This window comes from Caretta caretta, chromosome 1, assembly GCF_965140235.1.
Source record: "Caretta caretta isolate rCarCar2 chromosome 1, rCarCar1.hap1, whole genome shotgun sequence".
NCBI lineage: Eukaryota > Metazoa > Chordata > Testudines > Cheloniidae > Caretta > Caretta caretta.
Genome location: NC_134206.1, coordinates 20657544 through 20670497, shown reverse-complemented (window position 1 = coordinate 20670497; position 12954 = coordinate 20657544). Strand labels below are relative to the sequence as shown.

The 12954-nt window shown below is 41.5% G+C and overlaps 1 protein-coding gene across 7 annotated transcripts in view; it reads left to right on the top strand.

Moving 5' to 3' along the window:
* The window catches only part of RAB30 (RAB30, member RAS oncogene family), a 63787-nt gene extending 53807 nt beyond the window's left edge, over positions 1 to 9980 (top strand). For all 7 annotated transcript variants that reach the window (XM_048841340.2, XM_048841350.2, XM_048841369.2 and 4 more), the window contains 2 exons: positions 5583 to 5766; positions 8095 to 9980. In XM_048841340.2, coding sequence (XP_048697297.2) covers positions 5583 to 5766; positions 8095 to 8345 — 435 coding nt within the window. In that variant the 3' untranslated portion in view covers positions 8346 to 9980. The remainder of the gene's footprint in view (positions 1 to 5582; positions 5767 to 8094) is intronic.
* The last annotated feature ends 2974 nt before the right edge of the window (positions 9981 to 12954 follow it).

Here is a 12954-nt window from a genome sequence, read left to right as displayed (position 1 = left end):
GATATTCCTGTTTTTGTGCCTTTTTGCAATTTAAGGTTTTGCCTAGAGGGATTCTCTATGTTTTGAATCTAATTACCCTGTAAGGTATTTACCATCCTGATTTTACAGAGGTGATTCTTTTTCTTCTATTAAAATTCTTCTTTTAAGAAACTGAATGCTTTTTCATTGTTCTTAAGATCCAAGGGTTTGGGTCTGTGGTCACCTATGCAAATTAGTAAGGATTTTTATCAAGCCTTTCCCAGGAAAGGGGGTGTAAAGGTAAGGGAGGATTTTGGGGGAAAAGACGTTTCCAAACGGGCTCTTTCGCTGCTGCCACCAAACGTCTAACCGGTATTATTATTATTAGGAAAGTCCAAGGGCAAAGGGTAAAATAGTTTGTACCTTGGGGAAGTTTTAACCTAAGCTGGTAAAAGTAAGCTTAGGGGGTTTTTATGCAGGTCCCCCCATCTGTACCCTAGTGTTGAGAGTGGGGAAGGAACCTTGAGAAATGCCTAAAAGGTTACAAAAATAAATTCAAGCTAAGTGGATAGCAGTTGAAGGGGTAATCGGACATAATCCCAATCCTGCAATCGTTTAAGGATGTGCTTAACTTTACGCACAGGGGTGGTCTCATTGAACTCAACAGAATTATTCCTATGTATGAAGTTAGAGATGTATGTGAATTTTTGGAGATTGAGGCCTGTAGCAGAGGTGCCGACTTCCCCAATTCCAAGGGGGTGCTCGACTCCTGCTCCGCCCCAGATCCCGCCCCGTTCTGCCCCCTCCCCCACCTTTTCCTGACTCTGTTCCACCCCCCTCTCCCCGCCCCAAGCACCTCCTGTATGCTGCTGAACAGCTGATTGCAGAGGGTGGGAGGCGCTGGGAGGGAGGAGGAGGAGCTGATCAGTGTGGCCCAGCAGGAGGGCTCGTGGGGATGAAGGAGCTGATCCACGGGGCTGCCGGTGGGTGCTGAGCACCCACAATTTTTTTCCTGTAGGTGCTCCAGCCCCAGAGCACCCACAGAGTCAGTGCCTACAGCCTGTAGGATAAAAGAAAAGGAGGACTTGTGGCACCTTAGAGACTAAGAAATTTATTTGAGCATAAGCTTTCGTGAGCTACAGCTCACTTCATCGGATGCATTCATGATGAAGTGAGCTGTAGCTCACGAAAGCTCATGCTCAAATAAATTGGTTAGTCTCTAAGGTGTCACAAGTACTCTTTTTCTTTTTGTGAATACAGACTAACACGGCTGCTACTCTGAAACCAGCCTGTAGGATATTTCCCCAAGAAATAACATCCAGATAACTTTGTGTTCTCATGTGTAAGTCAGGCAACATCCTTTGACTTCCCTGGGAAGACCATAAAATGGAAAAGTATAGATGGTAAATTCACTTACTTTGGCAGAGAGAAGCTGAACTGTGATTAAAAACAGACACACACTTTGTCTGAAAGCATATCTTTATCAATGAACACAAATTCTAGGGCTTTTCTTCTGACTTAAATATCCAGCAAGTGGGTTGAATGACGGCTAAATCCAATCACAGAAGCTTCTGTCCTGTTGTTCCCCAAAGCAGTTTCTTCCAATTTCAAAGTTCATCATGTTGGTGTGATAGAACATCCTCATCAAAAAGCCATTTTGAGTCCAGAGAGATCATCCCTAGAATATCCTGCAGAAATACAAAGTGTGTACACATCAGTAAACCATTATTAAAGTAACAGAAACATCAAACCCACAGAAACAAAAACAAATTACAGAGACCCTGATTTTTAAAGCAGATTCAACCTGACACCTGACTTGCACCCACAAGGAATTGTGCTTACTATTTTGCAGTTCTAAATACTTAACCATCTAAACACCATGTGCCAACAGATCAGGCAGTGTGATGCCTGAGTTCTGGGAACTGATACCACAATTAATTTTCTCTCCACAAAATCAGAGGCAGCTTTTCAAAGTCGGACCCTAAGGCCTGGAATCAGATAATGGGCTAAGTGGGGCTCTCATCTCTCGGAAGCTAATATAATATAGATTACCTGTAATGTCATGATTGACACAATTTAACTTTCATGTTCCCCTTGAGCTAGAATATTTTAAGTTTTGTTCACTCTGTCGTGATCTGCTGAGAACAGGGAAAATTCCCATTGACTTTAACCTTTCCACCAAAGGTTGCCAAAATGTAGTAGTTCTTTCTAATCAGATTTCAACCATTCAGATATTCAGATAGGCACTTTAAAAACCAAAGCCTGAAATAGAGAAGTGCCCCTTTGAGTTAAAATATTGAAATTTGAGACATTCCTTCATTATGAATCATTGACCACATTTAAACAAAATTGTCTTTTATTCTAGATGACCAAAAGTTCATCATTTTAACAACCGACAAAAGTTTTATACATTTTTGTTTCATGCAGCAGTTGTATTTAGGCATGAGACCAATGATTTGGAGAATTTTTAAGGTCATCTGATATCTCTAGATGTACTTATTAGAATTTAGTCAAGAAATATGTTGTAGGTGGTAGACAAATGTGCTGCAAAGGCAGATGTTGATGGCCAATTCCATCCAAAGGATATCCTGTAATCTCAGTATATACAGCAGAAAAGAGCCCACTGTGGGCTAGGGGTGGCAAACAACCAATGCGCAGTACCCTGCACACCAGTGGCGGAAAGGAAATATGGCCATTAGCACTCTGGCACTACTTCTATGAAAAGTGGCAGGAGATCATCCTTGTTTGTGTAGAGCGGACAGGACTTCCAGTGTTTTACGTCTCTTTGCAGGAGAACATACTATAATCGTGATTTCTACAGGGCCTACAACGTCTCTTCTTTCAGTAATAATGTGGCTTTGCTAATGTAACCCTTCTGCCAGGCCGAGTTGATAACAGCAAGGGCCGGGTTCAGTACATAGGGGTTCCCTCTCAACAAAGCAAATGCAAAACCGGCTCGAGTCCCCACCCAGTGACCTGGGAAAATCTTACACACACCCCTGGGCGCCTCAAAGTGGCAATACTTCCCCTCGCACAAGCACAGAGTCTCGGTATAGTAGAAAATCTTTAATAACATGAGGTAAATGACATCAGCATTAAATTGGGAAAACACCACAACTAGGGTTCATCAACCAAACCATGAGCAAAGACCCACCCCAGCAAATTGAGCCATGTCCTTTCCCTTTGGTTCTTGAGTCCAACAATCCAAAGGTCTCTTGAGTCCAAAGTCCCAAAAGTCTAACAACCCAAAAGTCCAGCCCTAGAGTTCAAAAGTTCATCTGCAGAGTGTTACTCCCCAGTCTGGGTGAAAATGGAGTGTGGGGGGGAAAGAGGTAAAGGACACCTTACATGATCCAAAGCCGACTGATGATCCAAAGCCGACTGCCCCGCCTCTCCATGGGGCTTCACTCCGATCCGATCCACCAGTTGCTCCGCTTTGCCAGCCGTCCTGCGAGCTGCTCCAGCCGTCCCGCGAACTGCTCCACTTGGCCAGCCGGTCCGCTCCGCCAGCTGCCCAGCCATATATCTTCAGGCTCCCCACTACTTAACACAGTGCTCAGTGATTTCAGCTCTTAGTAATTTTTAGCTCTTTAGTGATTTCAGCTTGTAGTAGTAAGAGCCTCAGTGCTCATGCACCGTAAGTGCAAAGCGAATTCCGCTCAGCACCTGTAACTAGATTCCTAATAGACCCAAAATTAGCTCTGATATTCCACAGTGGTGAGAGAAGGAGGTGCAACTGATGATTCAGGCCCTTACAAAGGGCCCACACCACCAGGTACAACTTAAATAATGTTTTCACTTCAAGGTGTAAGAGACACAGACAAGGTTTTCATCTCAAGTCCAAAAGACCCAAAACATCAAGACACTTGATCACAGCCTTAGATAGGCCAAGAGACTACCTACACTTGATACCTGTCCCAAGCCTCTCTCAATTCACTGAGTTTTGGAACCCATGTCCCTTGCCTAGCGAGTGCTACTTAGTTGATGGCGAGTCCCTCCATCATAATAAAAGGCCAAGTACAGTTCCACTGTCCTTGATTCACATAATCAGGATAACAATTTATTCTTCCTGCCCCAATAACAGAGAAACTGGGGATCCCACAGCAGCCAAAGTGACCATTTGGGCAGCTATGGGCTCATCCTAGGTGGGGTGGGTTTGCCTATGCAAATGAGATCAGCCCCTGAAGTTCTTTTCCTCTTGCCACAACTCACCACCAGATGTCAGGGTGGAGTTCATCCTGACTCTGCTTACACTAACAAAACCTTCCTAAATTTCTGCTAAGCCATAGGAAATTCTTTGTAGCTCTGGCTGCATCTACCGTTCCACATGTACTTGTTTGTTTTTTTTGAGCTCCTTCTTGCCAATGGCATCTTGCTACAGAGCACTTAAGAATTCAGAATCTTAAAAGCTTTGCATAGAGTGGAGAAGTAACTTACCCCAAACTTCAGACTGGTTTGAACGTTGGTTCAGCTGTAGGCTGTATTGATTGGTACCATTTTGATTAGACTGGCATTTCAGCAGATTTACTAAACCTCTGTGAAAATGGTTCTGTCATCTGAGCCATGTTTACATACCTTTTCCCCAATTTAATACCAGATTAGCTGAACCACAAGTTAGAACGATTTTGAAATTGTTGGTTAATTCTCCCAGTGTAAACATGGGCTGCAGTGTGTCCTTTTTGGTCATGTTCCAGTTAAGCACTTCTCTGTTTTAGTATGGATTGAGGTCACTTGTTATCTTTGTAACTAATCTGAAATGCCATTGACCAGTGAACATGATTTTAGGGACCCAATCCTGTAGTGATTTCTATGTAGGCAGACGCGTGGTCGGACACAGAACTCCCTACAGGATCAGGGCCAATGTTATTTTAAAAGCTCTCTCTCCTCCCGCACCCCTGATATGATGGTGTAAATGATAGTACTTTGCACTTCTACTCTATATTGCCTTTCAAGATCTCAAACAGCTTTAACAATCCCTTTGATGTAGGTAAGTGGGTATGTACCCTTCCTTACAGTTCCAGACTGGGGACAGAGAGCAGTGAGGTGACCTGTGCAAGGCTATGCAGAGCAAGAACCTTGAGATGCTTGGCTGAAAGTTCACACATAAGTCCAAGCTGTTGATTCTTTCTTATGGTTTCTCTCCCCACCCTCCTCCCTCGCCCTCTTCATTTGAAACAGGGTAACTTCATTTGCAGCTGGGGGAGATGTTTTGTCGTCGTCTTTCAGCTGTTGTCATTGTCCTCAATGCAGGGGGCATTTGTTTTCTCCCTGTAATGCCAGCATTAGAATTCCAAGCCAGCATGGCTTACTTCTTCCACTGCTGATTGAAATGCTCAGTCACATGAAAGCTTACAGGCCTGCTGCTTCCAGGGAAATCAGCTGGAATGCCAGCTGACTTAGTGCCTTGAATTTAAATCTTTAGATGCAAGAAGAGAAACAAAACGGGGGGGTGGGGTGGAAGAGAGAGCCAACGGGATTAAAAGTTACCTGATTTCCCACCATTGGGTTTCCCCTGAAAGCATTTAGGTGCTGCCCTGATGCTAAGTAAAGGATGGTTTTTATGGGGTTTTTTTTTTAATATGTATTTTCTCCTCCCCTTTCTCCCCTTCCTGTTGTGCCAAAAGCTGCAGATCTGGGACACGGCAGGGCAGGAGAGATTCCGGTCCATTACGCAGAGTTATTATCGCAGCGCTAATGCATTAATATTGACCTATGACATAACCTGTGAAGAATCCTTCCGATGCCTTCCCGAATGGCTGCGAGAAATAGAACAGTATGCCAGCAATAAGGTCATAACTGTGCTAGTGGGTAAGTGAGGACTGTGCTTTTATAAGAGCTCATTTCTCCAAGAGAGAATAATCAGCCATGTCCGTCTGGAGTTTGACTAGGGTCATTGGCAGATGGAGGCATTAGCAATGGAAAATACTGCATTTATTTTATCTCATAGTGTCAGGATCTCCTTCAAATATGCTGGACTGGACACCCCTTGATGCCAGTAGGTTCTGAACCTGTATCTCTGTAGCATCTTACCATAAAGCCATTCATCTGAGTGAAATTGTCAAGACAAAGACTGTATCTGAATGACTCCTCCAATACATAAAGCCAATGCACTAAAACACAACTCAGAATAGCAACTGCTGCTTCTCAAAGTGTTGGCCATCTTAAGCCATGTAAGGTTGTTCAGCATGGAGGGCCGTATTTAGGTAGAAAGCCCAAACAAACCAGGAACCATTTAATGATTGTTTCACTTTCCCTTCCACTGAATGAATTATGTATTTGGTTATTTGGCCCCATGGCTTTGACTGTGCAGTTGCAGTTTAGAAAGAGTAACTGGAGCTTTACACCTCTAGGTTCCCAGTTCATATCTAGATCAGGTTGGTAGTGGCTGAAAGTTATTATGCTTTGATGGCCTCAGTCCTGTTGCAGTGGCATGTGTCAGCATCACAAAAACTAGTTGGCATTCCAGTTGGCATTCTCAGCAGAGAGGTCAAGGACTCAGTGGGCATATGGAGCCTGGAGTGTCTTCCTCCTCTCCCTCATTAATAGGCACAGTGCAGGGCCGTGGAGAAGATCATCTGCTGCAGTCTGTACCATCCCTGTCCTGTGAATAAACAGAAGGTTTCTGTCTCCAGGGCCATGAGGCTACACCTTTCACTGGTACTAAATCAGAATTTCACATGGATTTTTAGAGAATTAAAACATATTTAAATGAAGAAAATGCCACGTTGAGTAACGTCCTTTGCTTGAGATGAAGCAAATCCAGCCATCAGTTTGCTACCAGAAGAGTGCACCAAGGTATACACAGTGATGAGGCCCATTAGCATTCTGCAATGGTGGACTTTGTTTTCCAAATCGGGTAGTCAAAACATCACTTTTCAGGGACTTGGTCAAGGGACTAGGTCTCAGCATAGTCGAAGAATGATGGACACATAATTTGAGGAAAGCGTTAGTCAGATGGTTATTCAACAGAAAGATCTCTCTCTCTCTCTCTTTTAAATAGCTTAATATTTAAAGAGTAGATAGTACAATTCTACAGAAGAATCTGGTGTATTTAGTCTTTATTTGGATTTTAAAATTAAAAAGACCCTTATCCCAGACTCTAGGTGCCCTAATGCACACTAACAATGCAATCTAAAATGCTTAGAGGTTCTGTGACAAGAAACCATTCACACTGTAGATTAAAGGTACAGTATATTTTATAAATAGTTTATAAAAGATTAATAAACAATAATGTGCTAATAAATTGCTAGAATCCAGTAGGTTGCTTATATCCATCTGTAGCACCTTCTACTGATGTGCTTCTTACCAAGTTATAGATGGTTATATGCTTCTATACTCCAATAATTGCTTATTAACTTTCTATAAATCTAACTTCATATAGAGTATGTCCATGAACCATTACATTGTAAAGGAGAGGTTGTTGGATGGAAATGACGGCAGTGGAAAGGGATCCTTTTCTCAACTCCCACTTCTTCCCAAACCAACTGCAGTTAATATCAGATTAATCATTAGTCGGTTTATTCCCTACACAAATGTTGATCTGTTCTGCCATAAGCTGAAAATGACATCTCCCTATGGGGGAGGGTTCCTCACCTCACCTAGTTCTATCAGCTTTCTTACACCCATTCATTCCCCGTGTTCAGTAACCATATAATGAACAAAAACATGTAATTAAAACTGGAGAGCAGGTTTCTTTTTAAAGCTCATAATTATGTGAAAAAAATATTGTATTTGGCGCCCCCACATGCAATAATTGACATTTTAAGTGCTCCTTGGAGCAAGAACCAATGATTGTTCAATAGACATTAAAAGGGAAATCCTTTAATGCCAATTGATATTAAACAGGTGCATTAGCACAAAATTAATGCTAAATGGCTTGCATGTTCCTGGGGAAAATTCCATTAAGCGAGCTAATATTAAAAAGCCTTGGTTATCTATCAGAGAATCCACTTTTTGGGGGGACAGGAGAGTGAGCATTTAGTTTTGTAGCTTTATAAGATGAATAGTTTGTTTAAAATAAAGAACCTAACGCGAGACACATGGTGACAAATGGTTCCTTTCTTCCAGATCAATTTCTGTTGGTTTTGTCTTACAAGTCAAATTAATTCCCTTTCTTAAAATATTTTATTGATGCAGGTAATAAGATTGATTTAGCCGAGAAAAGAGAAGTCTCCAAACAAAGAGCTGAAGAATTTTCAGAGGCCCAAAACATGTACTATCTGGAAACTTCTGCTAAAGAATCGGATAACGTGGAAAAACTCTTTCTGGACTTAGCTTGCCGGCTGATCAGTGAGGCAAGACAGAATACGCTTGTGAACAATGTGGCATCCCCGTTACCAGGAGAGGGGAAAAGTATCAGCTATTTGACTTGCTGCAATTTCAATTAAGGGCTGGCCCAAGATCCACCCCAAATGGGCCAAGAGGTTTTTTGCAGAGATATATCTCAGTGAAGGCAATTCCTGCCACTTTGACCCATCTGACTCACACCTAAGTCAGGTTCCCGATCTTAAAGCATGGCAGGCTGGCCGCTCCACCTGCAGGTCAACATAGCAGAATATAATATGGTTTAATCTTTTTTGCAGTCTCTGGAGTTGGTTAGCAAAAATAGTTTGCACAAGGCGCTCATTCAAATCCAGAGCATGGGCTGCTACATCACTTTCCGTTGGAGACTAGAACAGCCTCCCTGGATGATACAGAAGAATGCAGGATCTCTTTTGCAGCACGCCTTTAGTCCTTTTGAAAAAAGATGAACTTTAAGCCTTGGACTATACAGTACTGGCATTGTTCCAGGCTGCCAGCCAAATGAATGCTTAGGATGTGTATATGCCCACGGCATCCTGATGCAGGACTCAATTGTATGTTTTGAATTAGTGTTATATCTCTCATCTGCAGGCACTTTCATGAACTTGGAATTAAAAACGTATATATCAACGTTTCCAAACAAACAACAATTTGAAAAAAGATATGGATACTGGCTTAGTCACTCCGTTTGGTGCTAGCACTCCGGCTGAATATTTCATAGACCAAACCTAGTTTTATTACATTACTGTCCTCTGAATGTGTAACTTAGAGTAAATAGTGAAAGTATGCTAATAAGCACTGTCCATAAAATATCATTACCTCTTTTTCTCAGCCTGAACATAGTGGGTAAGGACTGTGCTTCTTTGATGTCAATTGTGGGGTGCAAAGACTTTTTTTCTTGAGTCATAAAAGCTCTGTAAACAGTAATTTCCTAGTGTAATGAACTAGCTTTGAGAATACTGACTGATGGAGTTCTAAACAGATCAGATCTGACCAAAATATTGTGTTTGCACTGATCATGTATAAGGGTTCAAAGGCAGAGCACAGTTTTAGATGGCAGTCCAGTGTGTTTGAGTAATGAAAGCTTGTAGTTACAGGTCTTACTTGAGAAGCAAGCATACAATTTTGTATGTTTTTTTTTAAGCTTAAGTGAAAATGGCAGCAAGTGTTGTTATGAATCATTTTGTGTCTTACTCATCCAATGATCATCTTATGAACCTGTACCTTGGAGAAGCAATTCAAGGTACCAGTTTGGCATTGACTGTATTCTAATAGCTTTTGGATCCATGACCATAGATTCATTTAATTTTCTTGTTACTTTGTACTCTTAAGTCTCAGACACCAATGTATGTATAATTATTTGCTTAGGCAATTTCTTTATATAAAACCTCTAATGTGGAAGCACTATGGTATTTGTTATATTACACCTCTAGTGCCGTGTTCTAATAATACATTGGACTTTGCACACTGATGTTAAAGCAAAATTGGAAAAAGAGGTTGGACGCATACGTAGAAAATCATTCTTAAATGTTTGGTATCCGTTTTATTGACCTGAATGAGGCTAAAACTCTCGGTAACTTTGTGGCTGTGATACATTGTAACTTAGCATTAATCAGCTCGATATCATGTATTATTTGCTGAAGATGTTGACTGGCCTTTTGTATTAACATGAAAAAAGCTGCCAATAAGTAAATATTGAAAATAAAAATGGCCTTTTAAAATGCTTTGTCACATTTTCCTAAACAGATTTTGGGGTCTCTCTTACTGTGCCTTTGATTTTCAGTGGGAAGTGTGTGTGTTGTGGATCAAGAGTGTAATATAGCCACTTTGTAATACATATTTCCTGCCGTAGCATGTCAGTTTTTTCCCTTAGAATGGGAAAATTTTGTTTGACTCAGCGGTTTCTCTTGTGCTTGGTAATACAGTGAAGCCAGCACTAAGGAGCATCTCCAGTACGGAGGATTTCTTTCTTAACTGACTTCCTTTAAAAATACCCCTTAAATTTCCAGTACAGTTTTGTTTGACCTCTTAAAGACCATACAGCTCCTACATAGCTGATTTTGCAGGTCACTTAGGTATTGTGGTAAATGCCTTGTGGGATAATGCTGCCATCTCACTAAAATATCATAGTATTTTTAAAAAATATTCTTACTCTTCAGGTTCTGGATTTTTCTACATAGTATATCAGTTGCTAAGGTAGAGGTACTCGGTAAAGTTGCCAGGAGGAGTGGAGTAATGAAGGGCTACATGTGCCACATTACGCTTGTTTTTCATTTCCTGTAGTCAAGGATGAAATGCTCAAGCATTTTCCTCAAACCTCTCTTTTACATGGCAAGTCATAACCAGTGCACTTTTTATTGGATGATGTTAAGGGTCGGGGAAATTTTTATTTTCATGCACTGAACACATTCTGACCAGGTAAACCCCAAAGTCACTACTGGGAAGAGAAGTATTTACTGTGTCTGTAAAGGGCTTTTTTGTTAAAAATTAAAAAAAAAAAAAAAAAAAAGTTTTCACCATCAAATTGAGCAACATCAGAGCCAGTTGAGAAAGGAGCTGGGAACAAATTAGTTAGGTCTTTCTGTGGATGCCCTTAACAGTATGCTCATCTTTAAGTGGCCAGAATCAAGGATAATTGAAAGTAAATTAGGAAGTGTTATTTACTCCTTCTCATAACACAAGAAAAAGGGGTCACCAAATGAAATTAATAGGCAGCAGATTTAAAAGAAACAGAAGGAAGTATTTTTTCACACAACGCACAGTCAACCTGTGGAACTCCTTGCCAGAGGATGTTGTGAAGGCCAAAACTATAACAGGGTTCAAAAAAGATCTAGATAAGTTCATGGAGGATAGGTCCATCTGTGGCTATTAGCCAGGATAGGCAGGGATGGTGTCCCTTGCCTCTGTTTGCCAGAAGCTGGGAATGGGCAACAGGGGATGGATCATTTGATGATTACCTGTTCTGTTCATTCCCTCTGGGACATCTGGCATTGACCACTGTCAGAAGACAGGATACTGGGCTAGATGGACCTTTGGTGTGACCCAGTGTGGCTGTTCTTATAAGTTTCTACTATTTAGGAAACACATGTTTTAAAAGTGAGTTAAGAACTTCTGTTTTCTAAGCCATCTGCATGTTCTGGGGGTTTCAGGCTCTAGAGAATAGCCAGCTTATGATACAGTCCTGGCTTGTAGATCCAGCAGGTTTTGAAATCCTTAGAGGGGAAGATGTTCATCATCCTGGCTACAAAATAGTGTTGCATAATAGGAAATGCTGCAATTAATGGAAACAGGTCGCCAAAAATGAGGTAATATTCAAAGAATGTTGTTTCTTCTTGGCCCATCAGTTCTGGAAACGATTGCATGTCTTTGGCTCTGTAGCTCTCCAGAGAAAGAGATGTGCCATCCTTGGGGGAAAAGGAGGAACTCTCTTTTCCTCCTCTATGCCACTCACAGTGTAACTGTCCAAAGGAGGAGCTGGTTAGAAAACCAGTTACTTTTTTTTCCAATATTGAGAAATGCTGCCCAGCTGTAAGTCATTTTAGAGACATTAGGCCTCTATTCAATCTTTACAACCACTTTTATCCTCCGATGTGTGAGCCACATTTGTCAATTTATGGACTAAAGGCCAAACCTCAGTGCTTTCTCAACTGTGACCCTTGCATTGATGTTGGTCCTGGATACACTGGTGCTGGAAGGCCATTTAATTGGCTCTCCTTGAATCATCCAGCTGGGTGCTTGTAAGTACAGCCTAAACAATTGTGTGAGCTACACCCAAATAAGACTGGTATTAAAGCCTACAATAATCACATCACTAAAAATAATACAAGAGAGACTCTCTTAAAAACAAGACAGAATTAAATGGAAAAAAGAACCACAGCAGGTAATGATGAGACTTCTTTTGAATCCTGGTGCAAATGGCTGCTGCCCTTTACTGAGAGAAGGGGAGCTGATGGATACAGGAAGGTACATAATAGAAATCTTCTAGCACAGTCCACAAAACCACACATCAAGTACCTAATGACTTAGCTTGGAAGGCTCTTCACTGAGCTATAAATCACTTGCAATGTGGCACAGGATCAGGGATCCCTATAGAATACTTTACACACTGCTTAATTCATAGAGAGCTGCTGGGTCTCAAGCAGACCATGCTGCATGGAGGACGCCATTTTGCAGTGTGCGCTGCTCTGCCCCAGCAGCATGGCCGCATGTGCTCAATGCATGGAGGACACTGTGACGTTGCACCCCATAAGGCTTTATGGAAATATGCTTATGAATGTATATATAACATAACTGGAATGTTTTATTCTACATATGCCATGTAACATATCTCTGTTAAGGTTATGATCTAGTGAATCTATTCCTCCTATTTGTATGCATGTATCATGTTTGTATTCAAAGTTATGAATATTGGCTGTGTACTGGTTTGATTTTAAGTAGCCTTAGTAAGGCATTTGGGCAGCCTTTAGAAAGGAATTTGCAAGTTAAGTGCCCAGTCAAGAAACACGTAATGGACAATGGATCTTGGAAGGCTCCAATCCACATAAGTATACTTGAGGACGTTCAAGGTAGCATGTGAACCATGGCTGCTACCTGTAAGTTCTGAGTCATGCATGGACATGTGACTTGCCCATGTGACTCCAAAACTCCATCTTGTATCTGGGATTCTACACGGGGAGGGAGGGGTGTTTACCCACA